Genomic DNA, 11,710 nt, shown 5'->3' on the forward strand with positions numbered 1-11,710 from the left:
CAAAGTACCCTAAAAAAGTTAGGCGCCCAAATCCCTTGAATATCAATGGGATTTCAGTGCCTAACTCCCTTAGGGTATGCCTACACTGCAGTTGGAGGTGTGATTGCAGCATATATAGACATACCTGAGCTAACTTTAATCTAGCTAGTGCACGAAGCAGTTGCAATGAAGCTGTAGCAGCCCAGACTTCAGTGTGGATGGGCTGAGTACGTACACACGGGCCCAGATTGCACTGAACCCCATGCAGCCGTGGCTCTACTGGTCCCTGAGCTAGCTGGAGTCAGGTTCGTTTGGGTTCGTCTGCGTATGTTGCAATCACTCTTGCGACTGCAGTGTGGGCATTTTTGGAAACCCAGCTCATGTGTTTTCGGTCCCTTTTGGATTAATGCCAGACGTCCTCATTCGGCCCCAACCTCTGCCCTTTGTGACTTGCCTGGGAGTGGCACTGAGCCTAGGCTGACACTCGAGTAACCGATAACGAGATCTGCTCCAACTGAATTAAAGGATTTGTTCCTTCCTGAGAGATTGGGTTGGCTGAAAATGATGACCTTTGCCCCGGTGTCACCGAAGCGAAAGGTACCAGGAGGTCCTGACTCCCATTCTCCCGCTCTAATGACTACACCATATTCCCCTGCCCGAGCTGGGAAGTGAAGCCAGGAGCCCTGGCTCATAAATCAGCTGCTCTAACCAGTCCAGCACACCCCACTCTGAAAGCTTGGCTTAGAACCCAGGAGTGGCTTTCCTGTTAGCTGCTTTCACCACTGCACCGTGCTGCCCCCTCAAAACTGGGTGTAGATCCTTGCGCCCAGTTACATGCTTTAACCACCTTCCCTTCTCAAAGCTGGGAATGAAAGCCTGGAGTCCTGATGGCCAGTCCGCTGGTCTAACCACGGCACCACACTCTTCTTCCCATTCTGGGAACAGAACCCAGGAGTCCAGAGGCCCAGTCAGTGACTCTGACCCTTGCCCTGTATTCCCCTCCCCAGGCAGAGAATAGAACTCAGGAATCCTGATACTTAGGCCCCTGTTCTAGCCACTAAAGCACTGGCTACTGATCAGTGTGTTTGCATAAAACCAGCCATATCCCAGGGCCACGTGTGTGCGGCCAGCTCTTGTCACGCTCACCTACCTCGCCACCCTCCTGCCATCACCCCTTTGCCGCCATGTTTTCTGTCTCTTTCCACTCCGGCGGATGCTTCTGGCACCCGACGCTGTTCACCTGCAACAACGGTGTTGGTTGTTCCCGACCGACATCCTGCTACAGGTGGCTAATGACGGTGATTGATTGCAATGCGGGGGAGGAGGTGCTGGCATCCCAGCCTTTGACGTCTTGCTCTCGATCCAGGAGCTTTTATTTTGCAATTCTTCTGCGCTGAGCGCTCAACAGACGCTGGGAAATGTTGACAAAGGAGGACGTTGCCCAGAGTCTGGCAGCCTCCATTAATCGCTTTGGGTACCGCAGTTGTTTACTTGTATCTGACTGGGCTCTAGCAGCTTTCCCAGGGCTCCCCAAGCAGCTGGGCACGTTCCTCTAGGCTGGAGACGGCTGCATTCATCTTTGATCGCAGCTGCTTTAAGCAACTGTCAGCACTGGCCTCTGAATGGAACCTGTTCTTTCTTGAAGGCCACGTTCTTTAGCTGATGACTTGAGGACATGTAGCTACGAAGGCCAGTGATTTCAAAAGGGGCGTCTGATGTGGGGTGTCTCAGTGTGAGATGCCATGGATGGCAGAGCATTCGCCATGCCAGCTGAAGTCAATGGCAGCCTGGGGTGTGCACAAAGTGGGGGGAAGCAGGGGCACCCCCAATAATCGTCAGGGGCACAGAACTCCTCCGGCCCTGGGGGTGGGGGGCAAACGGGGAGAGTGAGCTCCTGCCGGGGCAGAGTGTGTGTGGGGATGGATGAGGGAAGAGCGAACTCCGACCAGGCCTGAGGGGTGGGGGGAGAGGTCCTGCCTCTGAAAGTAAGCCCTGGGTGAATCAAGTTGGGCACCCAAAATCCTGATCCATGTGGTCCCTTTTCTAACTGTAAGGCCTAGGTGTGTGTGAGATCATGCCACTTCTTACGGGTCATTGTGATCCTTCTGTCACTGGCTCCTGTGCTCAGTGTGATCTGGTGGTTCCTTTGCTGGCTTAGGCGACCTGGGTTCTACTCCCATCTCTGCCACAGCCTTGCTGGGATACTGTGGGCCAGTCTCTGTGCCTATGCTTCTTTCCCAAAACTGTGTCCTCCATGTTGTGAGTCAAGCCCTCCCTTTTTGCTGGTCGGGTTTCTCCCTAAAGCTGACTGGTGTATTTGTCTCTTTCCTTTAGGTGCCGTGGCTCCATGCTATCTATGCCGTGCTGGGTGCAATTGTCTTTACTATGGTAAGTGACGCCGAATCCCAAGGAATGGGAGATTGAACTTGGCCAAATCAATCAATCAATCGGGTAGCAAATCGCCTGTCCCTTGCAAGGCAAGACGAGCAGGGGGAAGGAGGTGGGGTGTTTGTACTGAAGGAGGTGGTGGGCTTTGTACTGCAGAGCAACAGGGACGTGTTTTGGACTTTCCCTTCAGGAGACCTTCATGTCCAAAGGTGGATGACAAATAACAATCCATGGGATCATCTGGGCCTAGTCCCTAGTGTGCCTGTGTCTTTCCCACCACATCAGGGCAGCGTCTGGCCTGGCTGGTGGCCCTGGTTTAAGGCCAGTCATGGTATGGAATAGCGACGGGAGTGAGGTTCATCAGCACAGCTGGGAGAGTAGTTCAGGATGGAGGGGCCTTGGCAAAGCGGTGTGTGTCTCTGGGGGTGAAGCGGTCAGGATTGGGGCAGGGAGGCAGCGAGGGGGAAACCTGCTGGTGACGGAGCAGGCTGGGAGGAACTCTGAAGAGCTCCAAGAAGCAGAGACCTTCAGTGTTGCCCAACAGGGGCAAGAGAATGATTTGTTTGGATATTGATTGGGAGTGGGAGCTACAGCTAGACCTTCGTTACCTTGAAAGGGGATTGAACTTCTAAATTCCTGCCTGGAGGGTGACCCAGACCGAAACGGGCCACTGTGGGGCCAAGGAAGCCCAGTCACAAGGGGGCGCTGGAGGGAAGGGCCCCCTGCAATCCTGCATCCTGCCCCAAGGTGGGGCCCTTGACAAGGGGCACTAGCAGAGCTGTGGGTGCGGGCAGCCCGAGACTAGAGTAGCAGAGTGTGACACGGGGGCAGGATGGACATCGCTTGGCAGAGCCATGTGTAGAATTTAGGACTGAGATAGCAGGCGGAGAGGGGTGCTCCATTGCAGCCCGGGAGGGGTGGGCGTGGTGTCAGAGCTGTGGGTCCCATGCAGATCTCCCTGCCCCCACTCCCGAGGCCCCTACCCTTTTGGGTCAAAAATACTTGCTTTATTATACCAAAAACAAACGTTGGGCCCGTACACGAGGGAGCTTCCAGGCAGCTTATCGAGCAAGTGTTTCTCCAGAGCGTACATTAGCAGAACCACGTTTGCCGTTCGGAAAGCAGGAAGCACCCGCTGAAGGTGCCACCCCAAATGGGGGGTCAGGAGGACAGCTGCCTTGGGGCGAGGCTGTGCCATCTGGGCCTGCGGGGAAATACAATAGCAGTTGAGCAATTCTTTTAATAGCTAATAAAGTCAGTTATGAAGAACTCAGATGTTTTACGATCGCCCTGTAAAATGTGCCCAGGGTTAAATGGGATATAACTGGCTCGTAAACATATACAATCAGACCCTCAACTGCTGAAGCCGATGGACCGGGCCTCTCGGGCCAATTATTATTTCTGTCACAGAAGCCCTTAGGAGACCCAGACCCCATTGCGCTGGGCATTGCATCTTCACACACGCTGCCCCAAAGAGCATAGTGCAACCAGAAAAGGCGCAGGGACGCGGCGAAAGTTGATAGATGAGACAGACGTAAGGTGGTAGGGGGAATTGGAGGCTCAGAGGCCAGCCCAAGGTCACACAGGTTAGCAGCAGGGCCATTCAGGTCCCTGATTCCCCACCTCCTAGACCGGGCCCCCTCTCTGCGCCGTTTGGCAAAGTCACCCAGTCACCGTGCGGGGAGGGGAAGGGTATAATTCTTTATAGCTGTAGCGTGACTGTGCCTGGAATGTTGTGCTGGGTTTGGGACAGCACGTTACCAGGCGGGTATTGCTCAAGTGGGAGGAAATGCAGAGAACAGCAACAGAAACAATCCCGGGGCTGGGGGAAGGGACTCGCAAGGAAGAATCAGGCTCCTTGGCCAAGCGGCAGCCAAGACGGGGGGGCTCCGGGGGTGAGACGATGGAAATCCCTGAAGGTAGTTAGCACCAAGGAATTGCTGGGGGTGGGGTATAACCGGGAGGAATGGAATGAAACTAATAAAGGAGGTAGCATCAGCATAAGTTGCTTGACCATGAGACCTGTGCTGCTGCGGAGTTGTCACCCCAGGGGACGTGGCCAAAGCTCCGTGGGTTAGAACCTGCAAACTGGACAAGACAGAGCCCTCGGTTGTACGCGATGTGGCTCGGGGCCAGGTTACTGTGGTGAGAGAGGGCAGCCCTGCTGGGTGCAAAGGCAAAGGCACTGGCCTGATGGCATGTGAGTTGCCCTGGGGTTATCAGAGAAGTCCGTGGCAGAGGTGGAGTGGAGCCAGGCAAAAGTTTAGTAATAACCTGAAACTCATAGAAACAGTTGCTTAAGGATTGCAAAGCTTAGGAGGTCATGAGTTTCAGTAGCGAGCCTGCAGGGTCCCTGGTTCTAGGCCCCCCTCACCCTTGTCCCCCTGGAACACAGTGACCCTGATGCTTTCAGTCACTCCAGTCCCCTTTATCTGCATGTCACCTCATCTGTTGCTGGTACCAGACTCTAGCAAAGTGGGTGCATGCCAGGGTGGCACTCAGATAAAGAGGTTTAGCTGACCAGTGCCTGGCTGCTGTTTAGCCTGGAAATTAAGATTGGGTTCTCAACTCCCACATGGAGAGAGCCCTCCCTCCTTATCCTCAGCTGGAATTGAATTGCCCAGCGCTATGGGCAGGGCTGGAGTGAAACCAGTTTGGGTCACTGTTGTGATCTGCTTCCATGAGCCATACTGGGAGCTGCATCCTTAACAAAACAGCGCATAATTCCTCCTGCATCTTCGACCACCTTGGGAATAATCCAATGCACTGCGGGATAATGGGGTGGTAGCCTGGCCAAATCTCCTTTTGGAGTGTAGCAATATCTATCCACTCCCCTACACAAGTCACCCAGCAGGCCAGTGGGAGAGTAAGGACTTGAACCCAAGTCTCCTGAGTTCCCATTTGCTGCTTTGCCCGCTGGGCCATGCTGCCTCTCCATGATAAAGTTTTGAAGTGTTGTCATGGGGTGGTAAACAGCAGCTGAGTTCCACCCAAGAACCAGCTGCATTTTAATAGTGGGTATAATTAAGCAATTCTCGTAGCTGTTGATTGGGTTCCTTGGGGGCAAAAGGGTCCTGTGGCAAGCATGCGATGTCTTTGTGGGTCTGTTTTCCCTCTCTCTCCCCTCAGTTCCTGGCATTCGACACGCAGCTGCTGATGGGGAACCGCCGGTACTCACTGAGCCCAGAGGAATACATCTTCGGAGCCCTCAATATCTACCTGGACATCGTCTACATCTTCTCCTTCTTCCTCCAGCTCTTTGGCTCCAGCCGGGAGTAAGTGCAGTGAGAAAGCGTCTGTCCTCGCCCGGCGAAACAGAAAAATGTTAAAAAAAAAAAAAAAAAAGAGGGGAAAATTATAGCCAACCTTTCTGGTCCCTTTGCCAGCTCCATTCCATCTACTGAGCAACCTCCCTGGTTCCTTCTGCAGCCTGTACATATGCTGTTAACCCTTTGTGACCCAGAAAGCAAACTGGAGTGGAAATGCTATGCTTCCTCCCACCCCCTGAAATCAAACCAGAGCAGGGTCGGTAGTGCTGGCAGGGCAGAAGTCTGGGCTCTCCCATTTGCAAAGGTTCCCCTTCTGGCTTCGGGACATTATTGCATGTAGGCACGGTATGCTGTGTGCTGCTGAGATGCAGAGCCTGGCTGTGAAAGGGGAAAAGATGGGGGCTGGGAATTTGTTGGGGTCCTGGCAGGAGAACCAGCAGCTGAACAAAGGAAGGGAGTAGGTTAGGGTTCCAGGATTGCAAAGGTATCCACCTTCCCGCCTCCGTGCGCAATCTGAGTCATGTGATTCCAGTAGAGACGCAGCCTAGAAGTGAATGGCGCCTCTTGGTAGTCCCGCTAGCAGTCATCCACCTGCTGCAAGAAGAGCAGCCCCCTAAGAGACATCCGCAGCACCCTCCAGGCCTTCCTGTGTCTCCTTTCTACCAGACCACGAAACTGAGAACCCCCTTTCCTCCCATAATGCCTCCCAGGCCAGGCTGATCACTGATGTGGGACTCACCTACCCAGCCAGCTGCCTCAGGGGGTGAGTAGATTGGAGCTGTCTGAGGGATGGGCCCCAGGCGGGATTGCAAACAGGTGTCAAGGGGTCATGATACCAGCTTGCCCTTTCTATATCACTAAATGGGGAGGGAAGATAGGTCCCAGTTAGATCCTGGCTAGATGGGAGCCAGGTCCTGGGGTCCTAGGATGGAAAAGGTGAAGCACCAGCCTATGCAAAGCCAGGAATCCTGTGTCCCTGGGGAAGATGGCGAGATTGGACGAAGACCCTAGGGACTCATGGATTCATTAGTGTCCTACAATAATGGCTTCGAACTCTAGATGCTCCATCGTACAGTGCATCCGGGGTCACCACCACCACGAATGCAGTTGTATTGCTTGGTGAGCATGCACAGCTTGGAAGGGCAGAGAGGTGTCTGCATCACACCCTGGTGGTACTGCACGGATGCCCCCATGCAAGCTCCCCAGACTGCAGATTGGACAGCAGGTGCTGGAGAGGTCTTCTTTCTAACCACTGGAGAGCATCACATCCACCAGCAGGGTTGGGTGGCATTAATGCTCTTGAACAAGATTCCCTGACCCCCTCCGTCCTCCATCGCAGCAGGGCAGCAGAAGGTTCCTTCTCCTGAGGCGACTTCTGAGATGCTGAAACTATGGAGCTTGTAAACACTGACGTTACGTGAGTCACCCAAGAACGGGGTGCCAGCTGCAGGTCCCTTAAAGCTGGATCTCCATGCAATTGCCAGGCCTGCTACGTGTGAGCTGGCACAAAGCATGACGAGCTAGATGTTTCTTGCACTACCCTTTGCTGGTGAGCAGATGTTTCAGCACCTCTCCTCAGAAGGCACTTAGTACTCAAGGAACAATAGCTGACGTGCGGCCTGTCGCTAAGGAGAGAGAGTCTGATGAGTTCTGCAGGGACAGAACCAAATGAAGTTGGACCAAATACCAATATCCCAGTTTAAAAAAGTCCATTCTACCAGCGTGAATAACGTGGCAGAGGAGCTGATCTAGGGTTATCCTGCCCCATTGTTACACGTTCAGGGGAACCCAATGCAGTTTTGAAGAAGGAAACTGAGGGATACACCCAGGAGTACCCAGGAAATACCCACATCATTTAGTGAGGGCTACCGAGGTGGCATTCCAAGAAACCACTTGGAATAGAGTGCCAGGTCTTAGTGTGCTTGTGCCAGGTTGTAGGACCCTGAGGACAAAAAGAGCTGTCCTGCTGACTCATCCTGGCAGCTAGATCAGGTGGATCCTATTAGCCTCAACCCAGGATATAAAAGGAATTTTTGAGTGTCTCCCTGAGACAGAGAAAGCACTAGGGTCAGGAACAGAGGAGGCCCTTCAGGGAGCAGTTGCAGAAACAGCAAAACTCATGCGCAAGCTCCGGTGAGACGTTTCTAATTGTTGTTATGGCCCTTAAAGGTAGAGGGGACACTAGGAAAAAGGGTAAGTTTGGACTTGAGCCTGGATGTGTGAGGAGAAAAGGGGGAATGCCCATGCTGCTGACACAGAGTGGCACCCTGAGAAATGCCCACTATCCGGATGGATCACTGAGGATGACCCAAGAACCACCCAGGCGGGGCTCTCTCTCACAGAACTAACTGAAATGCCAGGTAGTGAAAGCAGCCCCTTTGCTATTCAGCTATCCAGGCCCTCATTTTCAGCTCCCCTGCCCTCCAAGCTGGGCCCTTTGGACAACCCCGAGTGCACCAGTATCTTTCCATCTTTGCCCTGTTAATATCCCCCATTTGGAAATCAACTGGCTAATTAACGGTAGGGCCCCAGGCTGAGATAAGATAAGAGGCATTTAATGCTTATTTAAAAGGCGATCTCTCCCCTGATAGGGCCCTTTATCTGAAATCTCCCTGGGAAGACCAGGGCATGTGCGTCAGCAGGTTGCTTCTAGCCATTCCAACCCGCTGGAGGGGGAACCTGTGCCAAGATCTCCATACTGTACATTCCTTCTCTGCTGCTGTCCTGCTTCCCAGGCATGCACACGCCTTCCACACGTGCCTCGGCCCCGCGCTGGGCGAAGCAGAGGAAAGTTACTGTGCACAGGGTTGTAGGAAGTAAATCTCATGTTCCTTTACTGCGCCTCTGCTGATCCCTTATGTTCAGAGATAATCCTGCTCTTCCCACACCCCTGTCCCTCCCGGTTCCTTATTGCCTGATCCAAGGACATCACTTTTGTACACATTCAGGACACAGCGCGGGCACTCTACCAGGGGGATGGGCGTCTGTGGAAGGCTCCATCTGCAGGGACTTAGAGATGCGGCAAAGTGCAGCCCCTCTGAACTTCACAGCGACAATGGGGGAGAGTTGATGGTGTCGTTCTGGATTTACAGCAGTGGGGACAGAGCACAGGATTTGGCCCCTCTGGGTTGTATGTCGACATGTCAGTTGGAGGTGTGATTGCAGCTCGGGTAGGCATACCTCTGCTGGCTTGAATCTAGCCAGCGGGGTTAAAAATAGCAGTGAAGCCCTGGCAGGGTGGACCCCGGCACGGGCTAGCAGTGTGAGTACGTACCCTGGCTTCCAGGTGGGCTTGAACAGCCCGTACTGCTGTTTTTAGGTGTGCTCGGTGGTTGAGGGCAGGCCTACCTGCCACCATTACAGTATAGACTCCGGCTGGGTCAGCATCCTGAGAGATCTGCTGGCAGAAAGTGGCAGCTGTTTACTCAAGTTATACTTCTTGGTAATAATAATTAGCACTTACCGTCTTCAGAGCTGTTTACAGACATATAGGCCAAAATCATCAGCAGTGGCCAGTGAGTTTTATTATTATTATTTTGTGTTGCCGTAGCCCCTGGAGCTCACAGATCAGGACCCCATTGCTAATGGACGGTTAAAATGCTACGAGTTTGATTCCCTTACATTCTGGGGAGATCAAAAGAGCAGAAGAGATAAAGTGCTGGCTGCAGAAGCTTTCCAAGCCGGGACCCAGTTCACCATGGCCCTGCGACATGACTCTTCATTTACACCAGTGCAAAGTGGGCACAAAATGCAGGTGTAAATGATGACACATGGTGCAGGTTTAGCAGAGAAGCAGGCCTGATTACTACCAGGTGAAAGGAGAGAGCTGGGTTCATACTGGTCCCAGCACAATTTGCTTCTTAACATATTCGCCCTGCCTGTCTCCTTGAGAATGAGTTCTTACAAAAGACAACCCCTAATCCACAGATTCCTTTATTTATGAAATCCCTACGGCCTGCAAAGGAAGCTGCAAATAGGCTGTTATATATTGTAGCAAATCCATGATCACATTGGCTCTTCCTAGATGTTGCTGCACTGCACGCAGTGGCCATTTAGAACTTCACAGTGACAGTAGGGATAGACCATGGATCTTTCTAGTCCAAAAGCCCAACCCACTGGGTGAAAGGAGAATCTCCATTAGATGCTGGCAGTATAGGGCCTATGACACACATATGAATTATGTTTCTATCTTGTAGAGTGTGGTGGTGCACGTATATATTAACTGGGTCAGTGCAATATCTTGCACAGGATGCTGCAACCCTTAATACAGAGAGGAGGGTGGAGGAAAGGAAATAAGTGCCCTGACAAAGAAAATTATTGAGCACTTGGAAACAGGGGACAGATGGTTTGAGGGATGCGATTACAGGGGAGAAATTGTCTGGATATCCCCCTCACCCCCTAGTCGAACCCTCTCTGCAAGGATCTTAGCAGAAACTGAAAACACAGTTTACCTCATTACCTACCCCCAGACAGCTACTGCAGAGAAGGGCAAATGCTTCCCTCTGCACCTAGGCCAGGGCTGATTTTTTGAGGCATTAGCAACCTCCTGAGTTGCAATCTTCCAGCCTGAGAAGGACCCGGATGTGGACAGTCACATACTTTAAGGAAAAGTCCAAATCCAGGTCCAAACTTTGCAGCTGCCTCCCGTCTCTACAATGGGTTGAATCAGAACCCTGAATCCAAATGCCTCCTGGACTTCGGGAGAAATTTGGATCTGGCTCCTGGTCCAAACTTTGCCCCCTCTCTCTACAAGCGGCTTGATCCAGATGCCAGGTATACTTTGGGAGAAGCCCTGATCTGGATCCCAACGTGGCCACTTGGCCCAATCTCTTCTGCAGTGTGGAGTGATTCACCTTTCACCACCAAGGCCTGACTTGCTGCTACTGCAGTGGAAAACACCTGCATGGCACCTGCTCGTCTCTCTCCAGGGGAAAACAATTAAACCAGAATAGCTTGCTGCCCCTTTGTGTTTCTTGGTGGAATTGCAGGGGCTCTCATCCTTGCATGTCCCATCTGTTCCGGTTGCTGCTGTCACTGATGCTATTTAGCCTCCTCTGTGGATTTCAGCCGATCCAGCTCTCCAAGCAAGGGCCTGATCCTGTTCCCCGTTGAAGCCAGCAGCAAAAGTCCCTGGCGCTTAGATACAACAGGGATGAGGAACATGTTAGCACCGAGAGGGACGAAGTCTCTGTTGGTTTCAGTGACGCAGGATAGGGGCCCTAAGGGAGACATATCAGAGGGCAAGGGCTGGGTTTTCCCTACAGGGGCTTGGGTGATGCGGGATTGTTTGTCTCCATCCATACAGCTCTTCTTGCTCTGCACTTGTTCTCGAGCCTCGAAATCCCAGCTCCACCTGTGACCAGTGCACTCCTCCCTCCCTCCTTCCATTCCTTTGATTCTGTTGTAAATAAAATTTTGTATTTTCTCTGGACATTGCTAATAAATTGTTGCAAAACTGGGAAGATCCTTGTTTTTCTTTCTGGTGGAGGCGAGGGTGGAGGCAGAATAATGTACAGCAGGCTTTGTAGATTAGTTGTTGTTTTTTTTTTTTTTTAAGGCCAGAAAGAACCTTTAGATCATAGATTCTAAGGCCATATGGGACCACTGTGATCATCTAGTCTGACCTCCTGTATAAAACAGGCCAGACGATTTCATCTGCTTACTCCGGGATTGAGCTGAGTAACTTGTGTTTGACTAAAACATCTCTTTCCAGAAAGGCATCCAGGCTTGATTCAAAAACTTCAAGAGATGGAGAATCCACCACAGCTGTATCACCCTCAGTGTTAAAACAAAGAGGGCCTTATTTCTCATTTGACTTTGTCCAATAATCACCCTCAGTGTTAAAACAAAGAGGGCCTTATTTCTCATTTGAATTTGTCTGGCTTTAACTTCCAGCCTTTGGTTTCTGTTCTGCCTTTCTCGTCTAGATTAAAGAGCTCTTTAGCAGATGATATTTTTCTCCCCCTGAAGCATAGGCGCCAGCTTCCTCTGGGCCCACGGGGTGCTCAACCCCTCGCTCAACCCCAGGCTCTGCCCCTTCCCCCACGCCCCCACCCGCCCCACCTCTTCCCACC

General features: G+C 52.2%; 1 protein-coding gene across 2 annotated transcripts in view; it reads left to right on the forward strand.

Moving 5' to 3' along the window:
- The window catches only part of FAIM2 (Fas apoptotic inhibitory molecule 2), a 36,171-nt gene extending 25,073 nt beyond the window's left edge, over positions 1-11,098 (forward strand). For both annotated transcript variants that reach the window (XM_084610264.1, XM_084610265.1), the window contains exons 11-12: positions 2,314-2,367; positions 5,497-11,098. In XM_084610264.1, the coding sequence (XP_084466390.1) occupies positions 2,314-2,367; positions 5,497-5,646 (204 nt within the window). In that variant the 3' untranslated portion in view covers positions 5,647-11,098. The remainder of the gene's footprint in view (positions 1-2,313; positions 2,368-5,496) is intronic.
- The last annotated feature ends 612 nt before the right edge of the window (positions 11,099-11,710 follow it).

This window comes from Lepidochelys olivacea (genome assembly GCF_965140295.1).
Source record: "Lepidochelys olivacea isolate rLepOli2 genome assembly, chromosome: 20".
Taxonomy (NCBI): Eukaryota; Metazoa; Chordata; order Testudines; family Cheloniidae; genus Lepidochelys; species Lepidochelys olivacea.